This window comes from Sceloporus undulatus, chromosome 4, assembly GCF_019175285.1.
Source record: "Sceloporus undulatus isolate JIND9_A2432 ecotype Alabama chromosome 4, SceUnd_v1.1, whole genome shotgun sequence".
Taxonomy (NCBI): domain Eukaryota; kingdom Metazoa; phylum Chordata; class Lepidosauria; order Squamata; family Phrynosomatidae; genus Sceloporus; species Sceloporus undulatus.
In genome coordinates, this window is record NC_056525.1 from 166,058,852 (window position 1) to 166,084,412 (window position 25,561).

Sequence of the window (25,561 nt, forward strand, 5' to 3'; positions counted from 1 at the left end):
AAAATCCGTGTATAAGAAGGGCCGACTGTAGTCACAACATGCTTCTGGTAAGCCGTAGTAGTTTAGTGGAGCAAACTGGACATTGCTGTCTCTTCTTTTTGTCTTGATCCAGCTTGCTGTTTAGATGCCCTGGGGGAAGTATAGTGTATCTTTGCAACAATCAAGGATCCATTTTCATTGAGATATGCTTCTTCTCTGTGTTTTGAAACCCCAAATTATGAAATTACAGACTAGCTAGCCCTTTGTCTATTCTTGGTAAATTGATGGAAAGCAGTACTAAAGATAATATTAGCAAGTATACAGAAGAATAGGTTCTGCTGAGGAAAGAGCATGATGATGACTCTTGAAATCTTATATACTAGGACTTTGTATGGTTTTAGTCCCTCACCAGTTTGGAGTGGGTAGAAAAATGCTGCTAAGTTATGCAAACTAGTGTGCTCATGTGTCTGAACAGCTCTTCTCCCTGGATAAAAAGGGTTAAAATCACATCATTTGGCCCTCCTAAACTGTGGGTATTTGTGTTATGTTATCAACATGATGAAGGCAAGTATGTCTGTTTTTCCATCACAGAAAAGGATTGGGCTCGGGTAAGCTTTTGATTAAATGTCCTGCGTACATCTCCCTCTCCCTAACCTCAACCTGCAAGGTTGGATAATGAGTAAATGACCTGTTGCCAAACACTTTCTAACAACTCACCTAGCTTTGGCAACTGGAGACCATCCAAGAGCTTAAAGAATGTTTCAGTGGCTTCTCTCCACCCCGACCCTGAGTTGGTGGGGACCTAAAGAGGCAGTGCAGCTGTGTGGAATGAAATGGAAAGTTGCAGCAAGGCAGAGCAGACAATGGGAGGGGCTGCACTCCAAGGCTCCGGATGCTAATTAGAAAGGTATTTGATTTGAAAACCACAACTTCTTATCTTTCACTTTTAAGAGACTGGATATAGCAGTTGTGTTGTTTATTCAGTTTCTCAATAATTAAGGATAGATGTCTTGAGTACTTGCCAGTGTTAAAAATAACGTGTATTGGCTTAACTATATCCTTTTATTTATATTATTCAAAACCATCAGCGTCTGTACAGTGAGGTTTAATGATGCTTAAAACAACTGAGCTTGCTTGGAATATAAGTGTTATACCCCACCACACTTTTAACATTCTTGTACATCTGTAATGGTAGTTGTGATTAATTTAGGTTCTACAGACAGGTCTGAGGCATATAACAATGCAGCCTTGGAGGTATCAGTCAGTTAGTACTGGTTTAAGAACCAGTGTGACCCAGTCTGAGTTCTGTTAAAGGAAAGCAGGATATAAATAACAGAAATAAATGTTTACAGCTGCCTATCCTGTAGCCTAAGACTGGAAACTTTTTCATTACTTACACTGCTCTAATCAGGGGTGTTATGCTGGTGTATTTTTAAAGACATTGTACCTGGGAGCAGCTCCATCACTTCAACTGTTTGGTGGTAGACATGCATCTAGATACCATCTAGCTTGCTCGGAGTAGCCAGTAAGCACACTGGAGGTTTGAGAAGACAAAAGGCTGCTCCTTTCACCAGCAGTGCAAAGCAAGCTGGACAATGCCCAGGTTCAGTCCCATTCCACAACCCTCACATTTGTTCTGGGAGTTTGCTCAGGACTTGTCTAGCTAGCATTGTGCATCCCGGGAAAGGAACAGACTTTGCCTGCTGGTGTAAGAATGCTGGTGGGAATTTTAATCTCTGGCAGATTTCTAATTGGATCTCAGCATAGGAGTGTAGTGGTACTAATGCAAGTAGGGATGCCATAACCCGGCAGCCCCTGTGACAAACCCGCTTTTGGGGGCCCCCTCCCGGTCCCGGTCCGGTTTGGCCCCCAGCCCCTGGTTTGGGGCCCGCACAGCGCCAACCCACCTTCCCCTGCCTCCCCATGTGGCCGCGCCACCCACCTCCTCCTCCTTTTGGAAGCGAAGGAGGAGGTGGTACGCGGGGGGAGGGTGGCGAGGAGGTGAGGAGGGGGCGTGGGCGTGCGCAGGAGGCGCACCTCCTTCTCCTCCTCCTCCGTTCCAAGCCTCCCTTCCTTTCTCCCTCCTTCCTTCCTCCTCCTCCTCTGCCTCCCAGCCCAGGCCCAAGCGGAGGAGGAGGCAGAGGTGCCTGCCTGGCTTGGTGCTCCTTGCGCGTGCACACGCCAAGGCAGCAGACACTGGCAGGCAGCCACCCACTGCCTCCTTCGCCTGGCGCGCCTCCGCGCTGGGCACTTCCTTGGGCCCAGGAGGCGGAGGCTGAGGAGGAGGCTGAGGCGGAGGTGGGTGGCTGCCTGCCTCGGCGCGCGGGCGGGGGGGAGCGTGCCAAGGCAGCCACCCAACTCCTCCTCCGCTTGGGCCTGGGCTGGGAGGCAGAGGAGGAGGAAGGAGGAAGGAGGGAGGAAGGAAAAAAGGAGGAGGAAGGAAAGAAGGAGGAAGGAGGGAAGAAGGAAGGGAGGAGGAGGAGGGAAGGAGGAAGGGGGAGGAAGGAAGGGAGGAGGAGGAGGAGGAAGGAAGGAAGGACAAGGAGGAAGAAGAGGAGGAGGAGGAGGAGGAGGAGGAGGATAGTGATGATGATGAAATGAACCAGCTTCTGAGGCACGACCAATGTAAGTTGCTCTGATTTTTACAAACTCATGCACAGTGAAAAAAACCAAAGTCCCTTGACCAAGTACACACTTCTGAGAAGTACAGTTGAATCCGAGGGCAAATCCACTTCTTGTTAAACCACCTTGACATATTCAGTATGAAACCCAAAGAGTTTGGTTATGGAATAAGCCTCTGAAACAGGCAAGAGATTGCCATGTTAAGTAAAGCCATGTTCAATGCCCAAATGTGCTGTTTGGAATGGGGGTAGGGGGGGTGGCCAGAAAGGGAAAGTCTATTTCTGTCATCTGTCTAGGAATAATGCCCAAATGTCCTCCATTTTGATCATGCCTAAGAAACCTGTATTTATATTAACATTTTTTTAAAAACCATCACATTTTTTCATGTGTCCTCCATTAAAAAAAATGTGTCCTCCATTTGAAACTTTTGTCCTACATTTGTCCCGGTTTGGAGGTCCAGACTTATGGCAACCCTAAATGCAAGTCAGTATTAAAAGTGCAGTGAGGTGAAAAATAGGTTCTATATCAGCACAATCTAGGGAAAAAATAATTAAAAATCAAGTTTAACCTCCATAAGCCATCACTAGATAATTCTCTCATTTTTAAAACCAGAATGCTTACAGTGAAACTGTGTTTCCATATCAGTGAAATTCCCTCTAAGTTCCTACTAGTGAAAACATTTTTGTATTTGGAAGGTTAAAGCTATGTCAGTAGGACACTTTTGAAAATGGCTCAAAACGTTTGCATTTTTAACCACCCTTGTTTCTCTAGTTCTCTGACATTGGTGGCCTTTCTATTCTGCTTAGATAGAGAACCTTTATTCATAGCACAGATAACCTCCTTTTCCTAAAGTCAGAGTATGAGGGAAAGGGATACAGATACAAGAAATACAAGAATAATGTGCCATATGTGGCATGATATCACAACTAAATCATCACTTGTTTAATATTATGATTTTACAGATATCTTTCTGATCTTCACGCGGATGGAGACCCAGCCTGGCAATGTATCGGTGCCCAGCATAAATGGATCCTGCAACTTATGCATAACTGTAAAGAGAGCTATATTAAAGAACAGAAAGGTAACTTGGTTGCCTCATTGTGCAAATTTAAGTGTAAGCTAATTTTTAGTGTTAATATTTTTATAATACTATTTTAAAATAGGGATTACCCTTTTATCAGCCAATTCTTACTGTCTAGCGCGCCTTGGAGCTACTTCATACATCATGTTTCTTACAAGATTTTCTTGCAGAATTGCTTCTCCTGCCTCTCACATTGACCTCGAGAAGGAGGAGGCAGGCTGCTTTCTTTCTTTGCCCAGTACAGGCACTCATAATGACAGTTGTCCTTTTCCCCAGTTAAACACTATCCAGTCACTACCTATCATGACATCCTGTTTTATCTAGTGAGTAGGGCATTCAGTCACAACTGGAGATCACTGCAGTCACTTCTCCTGTAACTATTTTCAGACTCCGCTTGTATGGCATGGTGCTGGAAGCAAGGGAGCCAGACCCATTCTTTAAGTCAATAAAGCTGCAGTACTTTTAGTGTGAACTACTTAATGCAAAAAGTAGCTATTTTGACTTGACGGACTATCCCGTCCCTTAAAAAGATGTCATGAATAGGACAGGCAGCCTGATCCTGCCTATGTTTCTTGGTTGATAAGCAAGGTTTCAATCCCAGTTCACATAATACAAAACTGTTGTTTAAAATTAGCCACAACATCAGCATTAGCACCAGGCAGGGTAAGAAGGTGCCTTGGGCAAATACATCATTGTTTATTAGCACAAGATCATTTTGACTGTACTTGGACAGTCTCCATACTGGTAGATGTGCAATAAGTTACTGGTCTGTAGAAAAAAACACAAGTAGCCTGACATGACTGATCTGCCTTTGATTGCTGCTGTCCTTTTTTCCTCCTCATACAGGCCCGATACAGACAGTCAAAAGCGCCATCATAGGGCCGATTTTAGGGCTCCGGAGGGCTGGATGTACATACATGCCCAGCCCTTCTAGCAGAGTCCATGTGCCATCTTGCCGGTGCCCTGCTCCCATGGGGCGCGCGATGATGATGCGTGGGCATCCATGCGTACAAACGGCGCTCGCCAGAAGCGGCGTCGGTGCAACGCTGTGGGGTTGGCACAGCACCGACGAGGGACAAAAATGGGTGTGTTGGAGCCACCTATCTGTATCCCCTCACAGTGAGAAACATAGTACTCCAAACTTCTCACATCACCCCAAATTGTACAACACAACAAACAAGCATATAAAAACAAAGTCATTTTAGTATATCTATGGAGGAGTGTGAAATTAATCTTAAGCATGTTTGAGATCATACAGGTTCTGGTCACTTCTATAAACTTTTGTTTTTGAGAGAAAGGCAGATAACTACTGACACCTGAGTTACAATATTGCTTAAATAAAGTATGAGATTCATTTCTAGTCTTGTAACAAAGTTTTATATGTATTTTTAGAACCACCAAGCTTGCCCAAAACTTTGGCTGAGTGCTAAGAAATAAGACAGATCCTTACCCTTTCTTCTCTTCTAGGGGACTTCTATTCTTTTTTAGTTAAACGATCTATCTTTGATCAGATAGACCAACATGGCTTGTGTCAAAAAGCCTTTTCAATTTGTTATCCCAGCAGATGGTTCTCCTCTATTGCTTGTGAATACAGTACATCTGGAAGAAGGCCTCTTGCAGCTGGGAGCTATTTCATGTCTAACCCACATCCCTGTTCCTAATAGAAATATTCTTTTAACAGTGACTGTCAAGCAAAGCCCTAATGCAATATCAAAACTTAAAATATTAATCATTACAGATCTTGACATTTGTTTCATAAGATTAGCAGTTTCAACAGTTTTTGAGGCAGCTAATCTTCTTCCCTTGGTTCCTTCTTAAAATATGATGAGCCTGACTACAAACTATTTATTTATACCGAAAAATGTATTTTTTCCAGAAATTTTGAACAATTTTTTTGGTAGAGTCAATAGAAAACACACAGTGCTTATTTTTACTGACCTTTACAGGTCTTGAGTCACTTTATTGCTTTAGAATCACAAAACATGTTGTGTATAACTTAGTTTGTTTAGAAAATTACTTTGTTTTGATATATTTAAAACTATATTATATATAATCTGCAGTTTAAAAAACTGTAATGGGAAATCCTTTTATATTTTTTCAGTTTGGTTTCAAATGCAACTATTCCTAATCTCAAAGAAATTTAGTATGTCTTGGTTCTTGCCAGTTTATAAGAAGGAAGCAAAAAGTTTAAAATTAAAAACGAAACTGTTAACATTACAGTAAAATGAGTTATTCGATATTCTCTGCTGAGCATTCTCCATGCAACATTTTTAGAAAAAAGACTTGAGTGAGAAAAAGGGAACTTATATAATAATTTAAAAAATAATAAAACTTTATTTATATCCTACCTCTCTGTCCATGACAATCAAGGCGGCTATTCCCTTATACCCAGAATACTATTCTGCTTTTCTGATCTATTCCTATCAACAACTTCTCCTCCTTTTGTTCCTTTATTTTTTACTGTCTTCATAGGCTTCTAAACACTGACACTAAACCAGATTGAAACCAGTGTGATTCTTTCACATGTCACTTTAATTCTTGAACTGATGTGTTTTAAAACATACATCAGTTTCTTCCACAAAACTGCACATGATGGAGGACTTGAGAGGCAGGCAACAGCAGTCCATGGTATCATAATGCAAATAACTTAATCATCATTAATGTGGAGATGAGCTTGGTCGAATCCCTGAATGTACTTTTGAACCAGATACCTGAATATACTCTTTACTAAATCTCCTTAGAAGTTATTTTGGGAAAGTAAAAACTATACAGCAATTTATCAAAATATTTTATTTTTTTATGCATCATTGTAACAAAAACATTTCTTAGTCAATTTTTAAAGAAAAACAAAATCTTGGATGTTTGAGGTCCTCACATCTCTTTAAATCTGCTTGTTGCAAATCTTAACATATAATAAAAACATGGCTAGGCAAAGTCTAGTAGTTGTAAACTAGCCACTCTCTGTTGAAATGTTCATGATTGTCTATGTATGTCCTGTTCAGATTGAACCAGTTTCAGTTACTGTGTCTTTCAAACAACTTAAGATCAGAACTCATAACTACATGCTGGCTACTTGTGTTTGGTCATTTTGTGGGCCTTATGCTACAGATTTTAATGACATATTCCATCCTGTATAAAGACTTGTGAAAACAAGTTAGTCATGTATTAGTTCCACCATTGCTGTGCATTTTTACTGAATCCCAGAATTTCAACTTTATATCGCTAAACTCACTATAGCCATTTGAATAGCATCCAGAGTAATTGATCGTTGGCTCTGTGTTGCATGTATAGCAGCAGCAGGTAGAGCACAGATGAATAGCTGGATCCTGTCAGTCCCACCTTCAGTCTTATTACAGCCATAATCAAAGAAGGAGGCTTTGTTATCCAGCATCTTCAGTGACAAACTGTACCCAACAGATGTGACAACCTGTTTACACAAGCAAACCCCTAAAACATATTTACTGCAAAGTTTTTCAGGTATAGACAGATATATACTAGAAGGGGAGAGGCGATGATTTCTTATTCAAAAATAGCATCAAGAACAAGGTCAAAGGACAGCAAAAAGTCTTCCTTTGCAATGGCTTAGACACATATGTAAAGCAGTGACATGTGTCTGTGGTCAGTACTGGTATTTGTGAAGTGTCATTAGAAGTGTGGCTACAATGCCAAGTGTTTATTTTCCTAAATATTACTTTTGTGTATAATGAAATAATGATATGCTACTTTTTTAAAATTGCTACATGCTTTCTTGCTGTTATTTTCAATAGTTGACTGGTTTTTGTTTTAAATATTTGTTTTGAAGGCTTAAGAAGCATTTATGGCAAACAGAATGATCTTGATTTGAACCTAGTCCTTAAATCCAAGAAGTCCCACTGTTATCTATATGAGTAGACAGAGCTTCTATAAAGGCACATCCATTATTATATTACAGTAAGCCTTTGCTTATTCAACAGGGTAGGGACCAAAGCACTGTCAAAAAGCAAAATTTGTTGAAATGTGGAACCCATACTACTATATATTACATTATATTACTCTATAAACACAAACACAAATATGAATGCCTGTACAGTGTTGTATTTTAAGCAGACAAAACCACCACAAACGACTTCCACTGTATACAATACACAGACTGATGGTGCCGAGTCAGGAAAAAAAACAGTGCAAAATAAAACAAGCTTCATGCAAAGTCTTTTTGTTCAGTCTGTGTACTATATGCTGTAGACGTTGTTTCTTGTGTCATTGTGTGCTTATATTACTGCGCTATACAAGTTTTCATACCTGTATTTCTGCTGATATTTATCGAAAGAGCAAACCATATGTCAAATCAATGGGTTCTGCTAATAATTTAATAGTGTCGAAAGAGCAGATTATCAAAAAGTGATTTGTTGAAAAGCAGGGGACACCTGTATTCACCTAAAGCACTGACCAAAGTATGTCAGAAACAATCTTAAGTACAAATTACTTGTATGTCTGCAACTTAATGAAAAATCTACTGAGTTATTTTAGAAATATTTCCCATCAATTTCCCATACATTAAAAACTACTGGGTTGGATCCAGACTTAATCTTATTGTGATTAGTCCCATTAATTCAATGGAGTTTAAGTTAGTTTTGTTGATTACTGTAGGTATAATTTAAATACAATAATGCCTGGATCCAGCCTACTGTGTTCAGTATTAAAAAATTCCGTATGGATTACTACAAAAATATCTTACACTTGCTGCAAAAAATGTTTCTACTGCCGAGTGAAAATAATCAGTAATTGTGATAGCATAATGCTTAGTAAATGTACAGAGGTTTGTTTTTGTTTTGTTTTTTAAATAGATGTCCTTTTAAATATGTATTCCATAAGTAGCCAGTCTTAGTTTCTTAATATAGAGCAAACTAAGAACAAGCAACATATCTGAAATGTATTGTTGTTTCAGGTTAATCCTAAAGGAACTTCCTTAATTTCTTTCTTCAGCAAATTGAAAGTCTTCTGTGTGGTGTGTTTGAAAGGAATTCTATCCTCCTTGTGTTGGTGCAGGCTTTAGGCACTGCCTGTTTGGTCAACAAGCAACAGTGGGTGGTCGGGCTGTAGCACAGGACAAGGGCCTGCTGTGCACAGGAAAAAATGTTCAAAGGTGTTTAAGGGCGGTAAGGAAGTCTGCTGCCCTTCAGAGAATCCAGCAACTATAGATCAGTGTTTCTTCTCAACTGTTGTAGCCTTTGTGCAAGCCCACTGTATGGCGTATAAAGCAAGAAGAAAGACTGCTGGTTTATGACACTGTGATACATCTGGACCTGTTCCATAAACTTTAAATACAAATCACATAGTTCCATTACATAACTTTGCCATCTCATTTTCTTTTATCTAGCAAATTTTCTTTTCTATGGATAAGAAAAAAATTATACTAAAATCAAGACACGCAAAATAAGAAAAATCATCAAATAAGAATGAACTGTGTTTCTTCTAAAAGCAAAATATCACTTAATTGGAAGTTTTTGGGGTTGTTGTTTTTTATGTAAAGACAGATAGATTGATCAGACATTTTAAACTATTGATACAACATAAAAATGTTCTGGAAAAAAAATAAAATCGCAACCAAATTTATATGCAATTCTGCTCTAAAAATTCAGGTCTGAATGGTCTGAGAGCATTAGACCTTTATGGTAAGTTTCTACATAATCAGACTCTTAATTGATACGTTGAAAAAACTGCTGAGGACAGTGGAAAAGGTCTTGAAATTAGTATATTGTTAATTTCAGATTAATCCTAAAGGAATGGTTTTGAAGTTTATTGTATAGTGCATGCAAATATGTTTAAGGTGAATTGTGTAAATGTGATTCCCCCCCCAGTGGGTTTTCATATAGAACATAATATATAATAATAAATTGTGGTCCCTATAAATACCATTTTAAGTAGTATACCAAAATGTTAAAGACAATACTTATAACAATTATACAGTGACATTGCTTAAGATCATTTTTCATTATATTGCAAACCTTTATGACATTCTACCTGTATACTTCCAGAATGTTTTTAATGTTTAGTTTCAATACAAAAAAAATTCTCACATTTTTCCAGGGTGGAGATAGACCTTGCAGCTATATTTGGTACTTAAAATAGCATTGTGCAGCTTTAGAGGGCCACACTTACACTTTTTATTCAGAGAGAAGGTTTTGAATTCTGGCTTGTGCCAGAGCCTTTTCTTTTCCAGGCTTCAATGTGTAGTCTTGAAGCGCTATCTCCTGGACAACTTGGAAAAAAGTCAGCTTTTATAATGTACTCCAGATGTTCATTAGTCCTGAGGGTATATATGCTGTTGTAGTTCTCTACTCCTGTGTTATACTTTCTTGTAATGCTAGACAACCAATTAAGAAATTAGTTTCAAGTTAAACTTTCTTTTCCTGGTACTACTGCAAACTGATGATGTGGTTTCTAGTGGAACAAGAGAGTATTCTTTGCCCTGTTTTCTGTTATTGCTGAATAAACAAGCCATTGGTGAAGATGGGGGTTGTGTGCTGGAGTAGCCATTTGGTATGTTTCATTTTCTCATTGTATCCATCTAGTATCAGATGAGGATTTTTAACTAATATTATAGAAGTATCATTTTTTCCACCTAGTGTATATTTTCTGAAACAACTCTTGCCGGTATACTGTGTACATTGTTTTTGAAAAAAATGTAATTGCAAGGAACCTTTTCTGTTTGATGCAGTGCCTAAAAGATTTGTGTAATGCATAAATAAGAAATATGTTTCAAAATGGAGAAGCCCTCTCTTCTACAAGTAGTAGCTGCCTCTTGAAATGTGCAGTGCAATTTGGTCAGTCTGAAAATTTTATTTAAAAGCAGCTACTACAGCTTGTTTTTAGTATGTATATGTTGAGAGAGAGAGAGCCTGTGTAATTTTAATGTATGACGAGGTACTTTATGATTGGAAGTTCCCATGCCAACAGGATAAATTTGTTTTATCTTACTGTTTTCATCTAGTGATTTAAGGAAATTTACAGATTATTTGGTTTAGGTTTAAGATACTGAGCCAAAACCATGTATATATGTAAAAATGAATAATTCAAAGCATTTAGAATTTCAACGAGGTTTATAGAATACCCTTGTGAATTTGGGGTTGGGGGAAAATCATAATTATTGTGCTTTCCTTTTTGCTTGATTGATTTGGTTTTCCTGTTTAAGAGAGGTTAGGTTAACACTAATTTAATTAAAGTCATTCTGCAAATATTGGTTGACTGTCTGTGCTCCCAATAAATATGTTTGCAGGAACAGATGTGTTTTTCAGGTGATTTTGCAAAATATATTTACTACTTTTTCCTTTGCAACATTGATGCCTAGGAGGGATTTTTTATTTTATTTTTGCCTGTTTGCATTGTTGCTGTTGACCTCTTACCTAGGTTGAATAACAGTTCCTTCTGGATGAACAGATCATAGCTGTCTCTTACGTTTTCCCGTGCAAGCTTGTATGCTGCAGAAGTGATAGGAACTAATCTGGCCAGACTAGGCTAAACTACATGGACAGAGAGCAAACATATATTTTGTCACTTTTCTTTCCTGTTCACATATAAAGCAGGAGGGAGGGCTCTGTTTTCCAGTGAAAATGAGCATACACTAAGGGCAGTGACACCTACCCCAACCTTACTTTTCTACACAATGTTGCTTCCAGAAATTTTTCCATAGCCCAGTTCACTGATGGTAGTAGATCTGGGCCAGGAGAAATTTGGCAGACACAGTGGAGTTGTTGTTGTTGTTGTTGTTGTTGTTGTTATTTTCTTATATCCCGCCTTTCTCTGAATAGAGGGACTCAAGGCAGCAAACAAGTATAAAACAATAAAATTTAAAAACAATACAAAATATTAAAATACATAGATATACAGTTTAAAAACAATTAAACAATTTTAAGGATTGAAACAGTTATAAATTAAAATATAATATATTAAAATAAAACCATTACAATTTGTATAGCCTGGCATTAAAAACCCAGTTCTTCTCAGCTTAATAGGCCTGACTGCACAGGAACGTGTTTGCCTGGTGTCGGAAGGATAGTAAGGATGATGCCATCTTGGCCTCTCTAGGCAGAGTGTTCCAAAGCTTGGGAGCAGCCACTGAGAAGGCCCTCTCTCTTGTTCCCACCAAACACACCTGGGAGGTTGGTGGGATAGAGAGAAGAGCCTCTCCAGATGAGCTCAGTACTCTGGTGGGCTCGTACAGGAAGATACGGTCCTTCAAATAGCCTGGACCCAAGCTGTATAGGGCTTTATAGGTCAAAACCAGCACTTTGAATTGTACCTTGAAATGGACTGGCAGCTAATGGAGCTGTTGCAACAAGGGAGTTGTATGCTCCCTGTAGCCAGCTCCTCTTAACAGCCTTGCTGCAACTCTTTGGACCAGCTGAAGTTTCTGAGCACTTTTCAAAGGCAGCCCCACGTAGAACGCCTTTCAGTAATCCAGACGGGATGTAACCAAGGCATGTACCACCGTGGCCAGATCTGACTTCTCAAGGAATGGGTGCAGCTGGTGCACAAGTTTTAGTTGTGCAAAAGCACTCCTGGTCACTGCTGATACCTGGGCTTCCAGGCTCAGTGCTGAATCCAGAAGAACCCCCAAACTACGAACCTGAGCAGGAAAGAGAACTTTACCTGCTATAATAGGGTATTAGTTACCCCCAGGATCAGGTTCTGAATGGCATTCAGCACCAGCATTTTCAGCCCAGGGGGATTGTTGCCATGGCTATCCAGATTATTTGGGATAGGAGTTTGGGGATAACTAATACCTTATTATAGACTCTAGCCCCAAGCCAGTGTAACTGACTCCCATTTTCATATCTCCCAATACTCTTTATATTTATAACTTCAATGGCTGCTCTTTGACTACCATTATCTCCCTCCCTTGGCTGGTAGTGCATCTCTCCTCCACTCAGAATAATCTATTAGTTCATAACAATCTGTGAGCAGGTAAAGTTCTCTATCCTGCCGGGAGTAATAGAAGAGGTCTTTCCCCTTTGGCAGCAGTCCCCCCCCCCCAGTATCCCCCCAGAAAGCTAGTCCGGTGCATCTGGGGAACCTGCAGCAGACTATTAGCTGGGCTCAGTCCTGTAGAGAAACACTCACTCTTGAGATGGTGAATGAGTGGTGAAAGAATCCCAGAGGAAGAAGAGGTGGCAGACAGAACAGGCTTCCTCTCCTTTCCTTGCAGATGGTTGTTTGGTCCTCATCTCTCTCTGCAGAGTGCTGTGCTTGCAAAAAGCCTGAAGTATCTTCCTAATATATCCCCCAGGCAAGAAAGTTAGCCCGGTGCAGCTGAGGAACCTGCAGCAGACTGTTAGATGGATTCAGTCCTGCAGAGAGGCACTCACTCTTGAGATGGTATTAGTGAAGAGAGGATTTGAAATAGTTTGAGTCAAAATGACCTTGTGGAAGAATAGAAAATTAGACACAAACTGTTGGCAAGTGCACATTGATCCAAACTTGATAACTAGATCAGTAGTAATTTTATCTGTTACAGAGGCTTTCTTTTTCTTTTTTCTTTTCCTTGAAATAAAAATGAATAGAAATAAAATCTGTTTCCCATTCATGACATCCAGTCCAGATTATTCAAATAACGCTTTTGTTTTGCAAATAGCGACATTTTTCAAGTTGCTCAAATGCTATATATTTTATATTACCTGGGAAGTGTAGGAAATTTGGAATTGCAGTGTGGGTTGTGGCTGCATAGGTGTCACTGGTGCTTTGTGAATGTAGGTTGTGACAGTGATATTTGCTTAAGTGTGGACATAATGAGAAAATAGTTGTTCTCTGTACATTACATCTGCAAGTCATGGTTTTATTTTCCCTCAGTCAGATATAAGAAGTATATACAATCTCACTGGAATGTACTAAAGTCGTTTTGGCTGGGCAGTTGTAATTGCATCTGTTTGTCCTTGTAGATTTCAAATTATGGTGGATGTTTTCATGCAGCACAGAATTAGCATATGCCTAATGATAACAACTGGGTCATTCTCTCCCCTGCCCCATCCAGGCAATCCATTAGTGCACAGCCCCATGATGGATCTAGACAATGAAGTACGTCCATCTTCACTTGGCCATCTCAGTCGGAGTGCTTCTTTGAAAAGAGGCAGCAGCAATCAGTCCAGTCGTGATGAAAGTAGGTGCTGGGATTATTATTATTATTATTATTTATTATTATTATGTGCTTTTTTATTTTATTTTTATTTTATTTTGCTTTTTGAGAAAATGAGTTGCAATCTGACAAAGACTATGTCCTTTAGATGTGTAATAGAATGGTAGGAGACTGATTCCGTGAAAGGGGCAGAACAGATAGGAAGGAAGGAATGGCCAGAGACAGCTTCCACCCAGGAGTGCCGCAGGACTGTAGCAAGCACACATCGCAGCCCCAATGTCACTCCCTGCCGTGGTCCCAAATGGACTGCTGCAAGGAATGGAAAAGATCAGCTCCTTTTGGAACCAGGTTTGGGCTGCCTTATGCTGCCCAGGAGCAACCCTGGCATGGCTTCTGCCCAGGTTGGGGGCATGTGTCATCTAAATGCCACACCCAAGCCATGCAGAAGCCGGCTTTTTACGTTTGTCTGTTTCGGGTCTAAGTCTCAGCTTTCCATTGTAAGAATTACTATAAAATATTCTTGTGATGTAGTTTAAATAAAAAGCTATTTAAATGTTGAGTATTGCTATTACAGTTATTATTACCTTCATTAATTCTTTATCTCCTTCCTTTAGTATGCTTTAACCAAACTGTAAAACATAAGAGAAGCTAAGGAAATCACTTCCTTTAGTTTGCTAAGGAGCAGTACAGACCACCGCGAAATGGCAGTCTGCATTCGCCCGTTTTAACTGTGGAGGGATGGCACAGCCCTCAAACCACGCGCCGTCCCACCGGGGTAAAAAGAACCCAGTGTTTCTGGGTTCTTTTTGCACTGCCAGAGCAACGTCACGAGTGTGCCACTGGCACACTGATGACGTAAACAGCGCGCGGTGACATGCGATGCTGCACATTGCTTACGTCAAAATGGCCGCACCTGTATGGACAGGATGCCTCCATTACTCGGCCGTCACGCGATGCTAGGGTTAGGGACCATGCGGTTGGTGCGCGGTCCCTAACCCTAGTATCTCCACCAGCACAGCACATTCAGTCCATCTGTACCGGGCCTAAGTTAAAGCTGTTGGTTGTCAGCAAACTTTTCTTCTTGATATGAACACATTTGAGCTGCCTACAGCAGAAGTGGATAATGTGTAACTTCACATATTGTTGGGCTGATCTCCCATTGAACTTAGAGAGCCACATATTGCCATCTTTTGTTGCTAAACCGACGCAAAAAGCAAGACCTCATGGGCAAAGTCTTATTTTAATATTATTTGGTATGTTTAATAGGTTTTTGCATTTCCTCTGATCAGCAGTTAGAAATGATTCCTTTTAAATTGTTTTGAAGTTAACTCATGACTTTGTGATTCATTTTCAGCATGGAGATTTAAAGCACCTCAACAAGTGGCATTTGTTGAAAAGCTGACAAAGCTTGTAGTGAGCCAGCTACCCAACTTCTGGAAACTCTGGATTTCCTATGTGAATGGGAGCCTCTTTAGTGAAGTATGACTTTTTGCATCCATATCTTTTAGTGCTTTCAGCTACTGTATATGGAATTCTGTGAGAAACATAAGATCAATTGCTCTTTTATTCAGGTTTTCTTTAAATTAACATATCAAGAAAGTTCATTCTCTCTCCACTCCCTTTTGGTAGCCAAACAGATGGTAAGCTTTGTGAAGTCCTAAGGAAGTGCTGGGAATAGTTTGGTTCAGCAGCCCAGCACATGCCACCATTCACTTTTGAGCTACTACTGTTTCCTTCTGTTTCTTTCTTGGTGGCCATAAGGTGACTCAGTCACTCTGCTCTCCTCACACAGAGATGGTAGTTACACTGCTGCTAGCAACAGATCTTCCTATTTCCTCTTCTTCATTAGCTTGTCACCATTCACCCCCTTCAGCAGTAGCAGCTATTTCTAAGCAGTTGTTGCCACCTGTTGGGAGAGCAAGTTGTGGTGGATCAGCAGTAAACATCAACCACAGCTGTTGTTAACTATGTATTTCTGTCTGAAAAATGAGGACCTGGAAGAAGAATTCCTGTCCTTCATGAATAGCAAAGCATTTCTTGCCAATGTCCTTCCAAAGCCTGGAGACAGCTTTTTCCTCATTGAGTGAAGGAACTGTTCACTTAATTTTTTGAAGTCTGAACTTTAAAGGTGCCCATTAACTTCAACATATCGGACATATATAGGTACTACAAGATTTTGAACCTAAAAATAGTATACACACAATAACTAGGAAAGAACAGATGTGGAATCAAGGTCTTGATTTTCTTTTACTTGTGCATAGTTTTTATAGCTAGCCTCCATTTTTTATTAATCTAAAAGATGGTTGAGACTATGTTGAAAACCCTACAAAAAGCCACTGGAACATAATTCAGTTCTGAAAGTGGTGAGCAAGGATGGACATGGGAAAAACAGTAATAAAGAAGCTATGTGATTTATTTTTTTCTAATAATAAAGGTGATCTTTAAAATCAGTTAAAGATTTCTCTAGTATTTCAACAGACTTAAATAGTATGTATCTAAACTGAAAGTTTGTGCTATGTGAAGCAAATCTGCAAAATCTAACCGTTGGACTTACCACAGACGTCTCTACAGGAAGGGGTTAACCTAGTCAGTGAAACTAGTGGAGGAAGGGGAAAATCTTTACTTTCAATACACCTTTCATTGTTCTAGTATCTGTGAGGTTTACAAAGGTAGAGAAATCCACTGACTGGCCCCATTACTCTGATTTACCACGATTGCACATTGTAGCCAGGAAATAAGAGCAACACATTTAACAGAATATTTAGAATATACAAAGTGTGCAAACAGTTAAACCAGCTTTCTGTTTTTAGTGAAATGTTTAAATGCTACAGTATGTGCTTACATTGAGTGTTAGTAGGCAGAGTCTGATTAGCTCTTTAGAAAGTGGAAAGAATTGTTATATAGTAAATAGGATTTTTCAAGTTTATTTTGAATGTGTTATGTATGACATATGAAATGTGAGATGTGTTGCACTTATTTCAGTATTGTCCATATAAATCATGTCCTAAAACATCAAACTTTTTTTCTTTTTCTTTTATATGGATAGAGAGAGTCTTATCTCCACATTTGATTCCTCTTCAAATTTGCTATGATGTCTTTTCTTCTTTAGGTGTCAAGTCATTCATTACATTATATTTACTGTTAACAATAGATTTAGCTATAAAAACATCTATAATTAGTTATTTAGAAATACTTCATGGAGAAACAGAGGGGCTCAACAGACTGGCCATTAAGGCTGGCCTGGGGATGGAGTTGGTGTATAACATCCATATGATGCACTTCCCGACTCCACCCCCAGGCCGGCGTGACACTCCACATGGCATGCACAGTCACAGTGCTCCTCTGGCGCTGCACAGAAATGAAAGATTGGGGCCATGGCATGCAGTTTCCGCAGCCCTGATCCGACACAGATAGAGGTGGCTGCAGGCTGCCCCTTAGGTCTGCACAGTCCCATAGAGATTCTAAAAGATTCATCTAAGATAAACCAGTTAAAAGCATGTTAATGTGATAGTATTTTCTGTTTGCTTCATTCATCAAAGCAGCTGAAGCTTTAACCTAAGCTGTTGAAATTATCTTTCCATTTTCTTTTATCTCTTATTCCAAATTCTGTTAAGTCGGGCTCAAAGCAAGTACTTTTGCTCAATGGAATTCATAGAGAGGCCAGTTTGTTCGTGCCAGTGGCTAACAACTGAGGGGTCATTCCCACTTATTGCTAAATCGGTTTCTGTGACCGAATCCAGAAATTGGTGCAGCAATAACCGTGGTTTTCACTATGTTTGCACCGGAACAAGAGGAGCAGCACAAAGGTAGTGGGAAGGCCTGGCCATGTCCCCTGTCACGGGCCTCCCTGCCTCCCCTGCTTCTCCTTACCTGGGCCACCAGCTTCTCCTCAGCCTTCTGCATCCTCCTTCAGTCTCCCTGTGGGCTTCTTCCATTTGACGACCTCTTTCCTAAGCTTCCCAGCTCTGTGACCATCTTCTTCCATTCCCGGCCTCCCCGCAGCCGGGGAAGCTGGGAAAGAGGTTGGAAGAAAGTTGCAGGGATTCAGTAGGCTGAATCGATTCATTTCCCAAATGAATCGATTCAGCCCAAAAAACAACCCATTTTACCAGAGTCTTTTTGACGTGGGTTAAATAGGTAAAAATGGGTAAAAACCATGCCCCCCCCTTTTTGAATCGCTTCAGTGATTCAAATTGAGTGGGAACCATAATGGTTTGAACCGGATCATTTAAAATCTTGATCCGATTTAAACCATAGTGGGAACAAGGCCTGAATATCAATACTAACTCTCATTTATTTTTACATTTTCCAAGACTGCTGAAAAATCAGGCCAAATGGAAAGATCAAAGAAGAATGCTAGGCAAAAGCAAAATGATTTCAAGGTAAGTCAGGTGTAGACACCCCATCTTGATCTTTTGAAGGCAGCATTGTTTTAATAATTGAAGACTTGTCATGTGGATTTTTAAATTGTTTATAATAATGAAATTGACTAGTGATGCAGGTAGTGTCCAAATACTTGTGTACTCAGGGTGCTGTCCCCTGCAAGACCAAACTTGGCTGATGGTGACTATAAGCTGAGCCAAGATTCAAATCCTGGTGTCTTAGTCCAGTGCTCAACCAACTGCACCACACTTTTAAACTAGGAATAAGTAGAGCAATTTAGCGCTTCACCAATAGCATCAAAGACTAGTAACCTGATACATAATACAAAGCCTATTCAGATAACTCAGGAATGGAAGCCCTGTAATCCATAGGTCTATTTTGGTCTGTTTTCATTTGAAAAAGGAATTAAACTGTCCTGGCGCTGCTTACAGAGCTGCACAGTGCTTCAGCTGGGAATAGATTCTGGTCCTCCTTTGTGGGAGAGATGTAGGGAGGAAAAATTAAAAAGTTCCTACTCCTGAAATAATACAAACTGCCCTATTTGAATTCCCCCTTTTCCCTGAATTTGAATAACTTATTATAGGTGATTACTTACTTGAATATCTGCTACTTTCAGTTGCCTTGGGATTGCACTTTATAATCATATTCATCGGTCTAATAATATCCCACATTTGCTCCACCCACTCCTCATTTGTAAGCATTGTTTGTGTTTCTGTAACCTCTTCTCTTGTTTTTATTGTCTCATAAACTGAGTTCACAAACTCCTGAGATAATGGTAGGATTGAAAACATGCCCAACAGCTGATTCTAGTACTTCTGTTCCCATTATGCCAGTTAACTTATCCATAAGCTTCAATTAATCAAAAGTGTTATATGTGTGTGTGTGCACACGCGCGCACACGCACCTTCAAGCTGCCTGTTGACCTATGGCATCCCCATGAATTTCATAGGTTTTCTTAGGCAAGGAATGTTCAGAGGTGATTTTGCCAATTCCGTCCTTTGAAATTTAGCCTAGAGCACACGGCAAAAGTTAGTAGGGCTATGAATAACATTTGCCTAAGATCTTGGAGATCCCTTCCTAGATGAAATAGACAAGGGTTAATTGGTTTAGATAGACCAAGCTGTTTGCTTCATAGCAAGGCATATATTGTAAAGGAACTGTTCTTCAGATTTGAAAAAGAGAATATTGGGGAAAAGTGTGGGTAAGTTCTTGGAAGTGCAGGGAAAGAAATTGAGGTAGGGAACTTAACTGCCCCATATGTAGATAACTCTGAAGCTTTTGAGTCAGGAGGAGGACACAGAACCAAACTACTGGTTACTGATCTCATAGACTTGTCAGAATCTGACTATAGGAAAGGGTGAATCTGTACAATTGTGAAAAGTTGCTGCCTTTTGACACCTGTAACTTAGATTGTGTTGCCAGGCATGTCAATATTTAACAGTGTGTCATTTCTTGATGTTGCTGTTAACTGCCTTCAAGATGACCTCGATTGATGGCAATCCTGTGAATGAGACACCTCCAAGACATTGTATCCTCAACAGCTCTACTCAGGTCCTGTTTACTCAGGACCATGTCCTCCTTGATTAACTCTAACAATCTAGTATGCAGTCTTCCTCTCTTCCTACTGCCTGCTACCTTTCTTGTATCTTTCTTGGTACAAGGTGTCAATTCTTTCCTTTTGTTGTTTTAGACTATGATTCAGCAAGTGATGAAATCCCTGGTCAAATTGATTCGTGGTGCTTTACTTCCGTTCAGCCTTGGAGAAAATGAGCTCAGAGAATATGGTGGCTGGGAAATGAAGTCTGAGCTTTCTAGCCAGTGGTTGCCTCATGTTATTGAGACAGTTAGGTAAGTACAGTGATTAATGTATGATTTTTGTCCGGGCAGCAGGTTTTATTAAGCTTTGTTATCATGGGATTTAAATTAGATCTTGAATAGACTTACAAATGCTCTTTTTGAACCGCTTAGGGAAGTTTTCTTGAGGGTGGTTTCATGCTTGCTACCGACCTCATAACCTCAATGAGGAGGAGTGAAAATATCAGTGTGTGTCACAGTAAACTGTGTCATAAAGAAACTTTTAAAAAAGCCACTCCCCATAAACACTCCATAATTACTCTTGCTTGAATAATTACACCTCTTAAGAATCTGAATTCCACATTAAACTATGTTTTACGCATTACGCTGGGGCATAGCATCTGCTTTTTTTTCAAAAGTGTCTTTTCATCCTTAAAACGATAGTCAGATCCATTTATTCCATTGTTCAAGCAGTTTTACCTTCATAAGACCAGGTGCTACTTGCACTAGTTATGTAGATTGTTGCGTTGATGTGCTAGAGAAACAAGATTGATTGTATTTTTTTTAAAAAACAACTAGGCTGGTTTTAACTTATAGGCTAAGTATAATTTTATTTTAATTGTTTTTGTATTGTTTAGGCTTAGCTATGAATCTCTTGCTGCTCTTGAAATACCAAACGATATGCTTCAGATCATCCAGGATCTTATTTTCGAACTCAGAGTTCGTTGTATAATGACTACTTTACAACATACAGCTGAAGGTAGTAGGATACAATTTTTATATCTTTCCTCATTTGTATACCAGTCCTAGCAGGCACCTATTCTTTTTTGCTTCTAAACATTGCATTTCCCCCTTTCCATCCTTCCTTATAGTCCTCTGAGTTTTAGCCTCGACTTGTCCACGGATCATATCAAAATCCAGGATTTGACCCTGAAACCTTCCCTCGACTTATACATGACGTTGACTTGTACAGGAGTATAAACAGTATATCTTAAAAGAATTGTTTCACACACAGTATTTTTAATATGTTTTATACATGTAATTAAACTCATGGGGCTGCTTTTCTGTTAATACACCTAATACATAGAAAGCTGTTGCAGATTTTTAAAAAGTTTTCATAGCAATATAAGATAACAAGTAGCTACAGCTGAAGAGAATGATAACTGTTGTGGTTTCTTTTTGATGAGAAGATAACAATTTGGAAACCTTTTCTCCTTTTCTAGATGTGAAGAGATTAGCTGAAAAAGAAGATTGGATTGTGGATAATGAAGGCTTAACTTGTTTGGTGGGTGCATAACTATATTACTATATTGTATAAATTGGCGTAAATACACTAAAGATACAAAATCCCATTGATCTTGGATGCTAAGCAGGGTCAGCCTTGGACAGTACCAGGATGAGAGATTGCCAATGAATACTAGGTGGTGTGGGCTATACTTCAGAGGAAGGAAACTACTTCTGATTATTTCTTGCCTGAGAAAACTGTGTGAAATTTATGAGGTGACTATAAATTAACAGATGACTTGAAGGCACATACAGACAGACAGTGTATGGTACAGAGCATACTCTATTAGGATTTGACTAGCAAGTCCTGAGTTCAGAACCTCACCCAGTCCTGAGACTGTCTGTGGGCTTTAATTGCAAATTTCAGCCTTAATAATCTATACTACGTCCCTATTATGACATTGTAAAATTGTTTATTAATCTTTAATACAAAATAAATTTTAAAAATAATGTAAAGATTATAACTTTGTCTCAGCCTTATCCTCTGGGTGAAATAACTGGCAGATGTAAACCACATGAGGAAAGTTATGTCATTTCTCTTTGTACTAAACTGTGAAAATATCTCTTGCACCCCATTTTAATTCTTGTATGTGCTCAAGTCATTTTGTGTTGGCAAATAAGGGTGAGATAGTACAGATAGGAACATGGCTAATATAGAATGAATATTAGCAAATACATTTGCATGCACTTGAGTTTATACATATCAGGAAAGGGAGAGTTCTTTAATGGCTAGTGTATCAAACTACAACTAGGAAGACTTGGGTCTGAATTCCCACGTAGTCATGAAGCTCGTTGTGTGTCATTAGAACTGTGACTATCTCTCAGGGCCAAAACAGACGGGCATGAAAGAGGGCCCAAGTCCACTCTGGCCAGAAGCAGGTCAGAACCCTGCGGTCCACATGGACTGGCCCCTAAGGTGGGCTGTGGATGCAGAGGCCAACTGGCACTGCCAGGAGTCAGATTATCCCAGCTCCTTTTTGCTCTGGTCCAGAGTGCAGCTTCAGCACAATTTACAGCTGCTTTGGAGGCATGCCAGAAGCCACTTATTTATTTATTTAGAGCATTTATACCTCGCTCTTTGCCCAGAAAGTCTCTCAGAGCGGCTTACAAATGGTTAATTACATGGTTTCCTGCCTTCAGGCTTACAATCTAAAAAGACATGACACAAAAGGAGAAGGGAATGGCAGTGGGGAAGGGGATCAGGTCCAGCAGTTCTTCTCTCCCTCTGAGGCCTGGACTGGACTCCCTCTGAGGCAGATAGACTGGAGGGAAGGCTCAGCTTCTTAGTCCTGGCCAGGCCCGATGGAGCTGGGCCAGCATCTCTCCCTCCAAGGTTGAATGGCACCAGATGGACTGAAGAGAGGGCTCTGCTTCTTAATCCACTTGATATGGCCTGTCTGTTTCACCCCATTGTCTATCTCAAAGTGTTGTTGAAGGAGTAGCAGAACCAGGTATTGTTACTGAAATTGTATGGCTTTATAAAGAGATTTAACTAATAGATAGCATATCAAAGGATTGAGTCCTGCTGGAGTGGGTCTCCTCTGTTGCTGCATCTTTACCTTGATCCAGTCCTGTTGGAACACACAACATTCCTCTCCTTCCAATGTGAAAACACTTATTTCACTTTCACAAATCAGCATTTTACCTCCCTCCTCTACCAGCTTCATTTTATAGAAGTGCAGGTGGGCAATCAGAACAAGAAAACAGAGAAAGGCTATTTGATTAAGCAAATATGTGAATATGTGCATGTGAGGTGGGAATCCAAAAACAAACTCCATAGCTCTTGCAGTCATCTGACTGAACATAAGCCAATATGGCAAGCATATACACGCAGTAGAAAAGCCCTCATGCACCAGTGTGGCTACATAATAGGAGTCCCCAGTGGCTTTCCAAATTGATTTCAGTTTGGATTAAAACAAGTATCTGTGGCAATATAGGGGTCAAACCAGGGTCGGGATACTATGCAATGGAGCTGGGATACAGCCCTCTTATAGATGCAGCCTGTGTCTCATGGACAGTATACTGTGGAAGGACATAGGAGATGGTCTTCTGTGTTGTTGTGGCATCCCAGTTGTGGAATATTCTTCTGTTAAAAGCCTAATTGGCACCAATGCTGGTGTTATTCTGATGTCAAGTAAAGCAGTGTTGTTTTTAAATAAAGCCTTTCAGATCTAATTGATTTCATTCACTTCTGCATGTGTATGCTGTTTAAACTATTTAAACTGTTGTGTTTTACCTTATTAAATTATTCAAAATATTTCAGTCTGATTAATTATTTTTTACTATTTTGAACTGATTACTATGTAAACTTGACTATTAAGTCGATCTCATGTATATATCAAGGGCAAGTTTTGGGGCCAGAGTTATGGATTTTGGTATGACCCATGGATAAGTTGAGGGTAAACCTTTGAGGCTCCTCAGGTTCATGGTGGCTCTTCAGCATTTCCCCGGCAGTGGACAGAGGCTGTTTCTCTTCTACAGTGAGGAAGCACCAAAGAGCCCCATTTGCAGCCATTTTTTCCTTTGAGTGTGGTTAAACAGTCACAGGTGCCCTCTGCCTCTTCAATCCCACCAAGAAACCTGCTTTTACAGTAGACTCTCCCCAGAATGGAAGCTCTTTATTCCTGGTCCCTCCAGAGTTGTCTGCAGCAACTGGCTTGTCTTCTCACAGAGGGTGAGGAGGAGACGGGAGTGAAGAGTCAGTTAGGGGAAAGCCAAATGTAAAAGGAGCTAAGGCAGGCAGGGAGAGAAAGTGTGTGTATGTGCGCATGCATGCTGGACTAGGGGAAGTAGGGAGGAAGGTGTGTGTGTATGTTTGTGACTGGATCAGCTGTTGCTCCCATAGAAATAAAAATCATCCTGCACTTTCTCTGTATCCAGCAGCCCATTCCCAGACATGAAGGGAAAGTGGGGAGGAAGATGTATGTGTGTGTGTTTGTCACGGAATGAGGTGCCATCATTGGCATTACCATATTAACCTATATATAAATCAACCCAGGATTTTGGGGTCAACTTTTGGGCATAAATTACTCAATTTATAGATGAATATACTGTATATGGTAATTTAGTCTTATTGTATGCTGACTCAAGGTCCCATGATATAGGTCAAAATATAAATAAATAAATAAGGTTTTTAGCTTTTATACATATCATCTCAACTTTATATTTTTAAAAAATTATTTGTCTTCCTTTCAGCCATCCCAGTTTGAGCAGTGTGTTGTACATTCTCTGCAGTCACTTAAAGGAGTCCTGGAATGCAAACCTGGGGAGACAAGTGTAAGTATGGGTCAAATTCCAAGGATCTGAATAGCATAGAAGACACTAAAATCATCACCATTTCTTTTGAATTTGAATAATAAATATGTTCTTAGAACAAACAGAAGGAATTACATTAAAGTGCCAATATTCTGGTTAGGGACTGGGCAGCCTCCAAGGGTCTTGCAGCCACCCCCACCTCCACAAGAGCACACTGGGATACACACTTGGCTTCCAGCACTACTGAATTTGCTGCAGAGGCAAACACTAACCTTTCCCCTCAGTTATTTTTTCCTCAAAACTGGATGTGTGCATGCCTAATAATAAGTCAAGCTAATACTTCTCCAGAAACACTACCAGCCTCGTAAATAAGGCATGTCCATCTTGCATGTATGTGTATGTTTGCACACATTCAAGTCACCAGTCAGTCAACTTATGGCAACCCCATGAATTCTTGATCTCATTGATAATAGCATTCCCAGAAGCTTCTGAAAGGGTCACATGAAACTTGGTACCTGAGGATTGCATCCCAGTGGTAAAAGAGTGAAGCTCACCTATACAGAGATACAGAAAACATTCTGTTCATGTCTGATTTTGAGCTGCTACATGTCACTACTAGTTCTCTGTCACCAAGCAGTATGTCTGTATGTGATGTTAGCAAAGATGAACCTAACACAGTCTAGACCGCGCCCCCTTCACACACACACACAAAATAAACACAAAGCCAGATGGTGCCACCCTCACATAGCTGTAGGAAAGGGAAATGGGAGCCTCCAAATTATTCAGGCCATTTTTTTTAACCATTTGACAACCCTAGTAAGGACTGGTGCCCTGAAACCATTGTGGAGTATTCATAAGATCAGGTTGTCCATAATAGAATACTTGAAAAACATCAGCATGAAAAAAATGTAGTTTCTGAGAATACTTCCTTTTACTTTCTGCTTAGTGGGTTCGCAGAAATTCTTCAGGTTGGCAATAAAATGTCATGACCAAATGTAGGATGAAAGATCTTTCTTTTTTCTTGTGTAGCCATTTCACTTGCATTGTGTGTATCG

General features: G+C 39.9%; 1 protein-coding gene across 2 annotated transcripts in view; it reads left to right on the forward strand.

The window, feature by feature from the left end:
- The window catches only part of EXOC2 (exocyst complex component 2), a 97,932-nt gene that overhangs the window by 35,152 nt on the left and 37,219 nt on the right, over positions 1-25,561 (forward strand). For both annotated transcript variants that reach the window (XM_042462642.1, XM_042462641.1), the window contains exons 11-18: positions 3,564-3,682; positions 13,689-13,814; positions 15,145-15,269; positions 18,104-18,172; positions 19,864-20,021; positions 20,606-20,727; positions 21,191-21,252; positions 24,447-24,527. In XM_042462642.1, the coding sequence (XP_042318576.1) occupies positions 3,564-3,682; positions 13,689-13,814; positions 15,145-15,269; positions 18,104-18,172; positions 19,864-20,021; positions 20,606-20,727; positions 21,191-21,252; positions 24,447-24,527 (862 nt within the window). The remainder of the gene's footprint in view (positions 1-3,563; positions 3,683-13,688; positions 13,815-15,144; positions 15,270-18,103; positions 18,173-19,863; positions 20,022-20,605; positions 20,728-21,190; positions 21,253-24,446; positions 24,528-25,561) is intronic.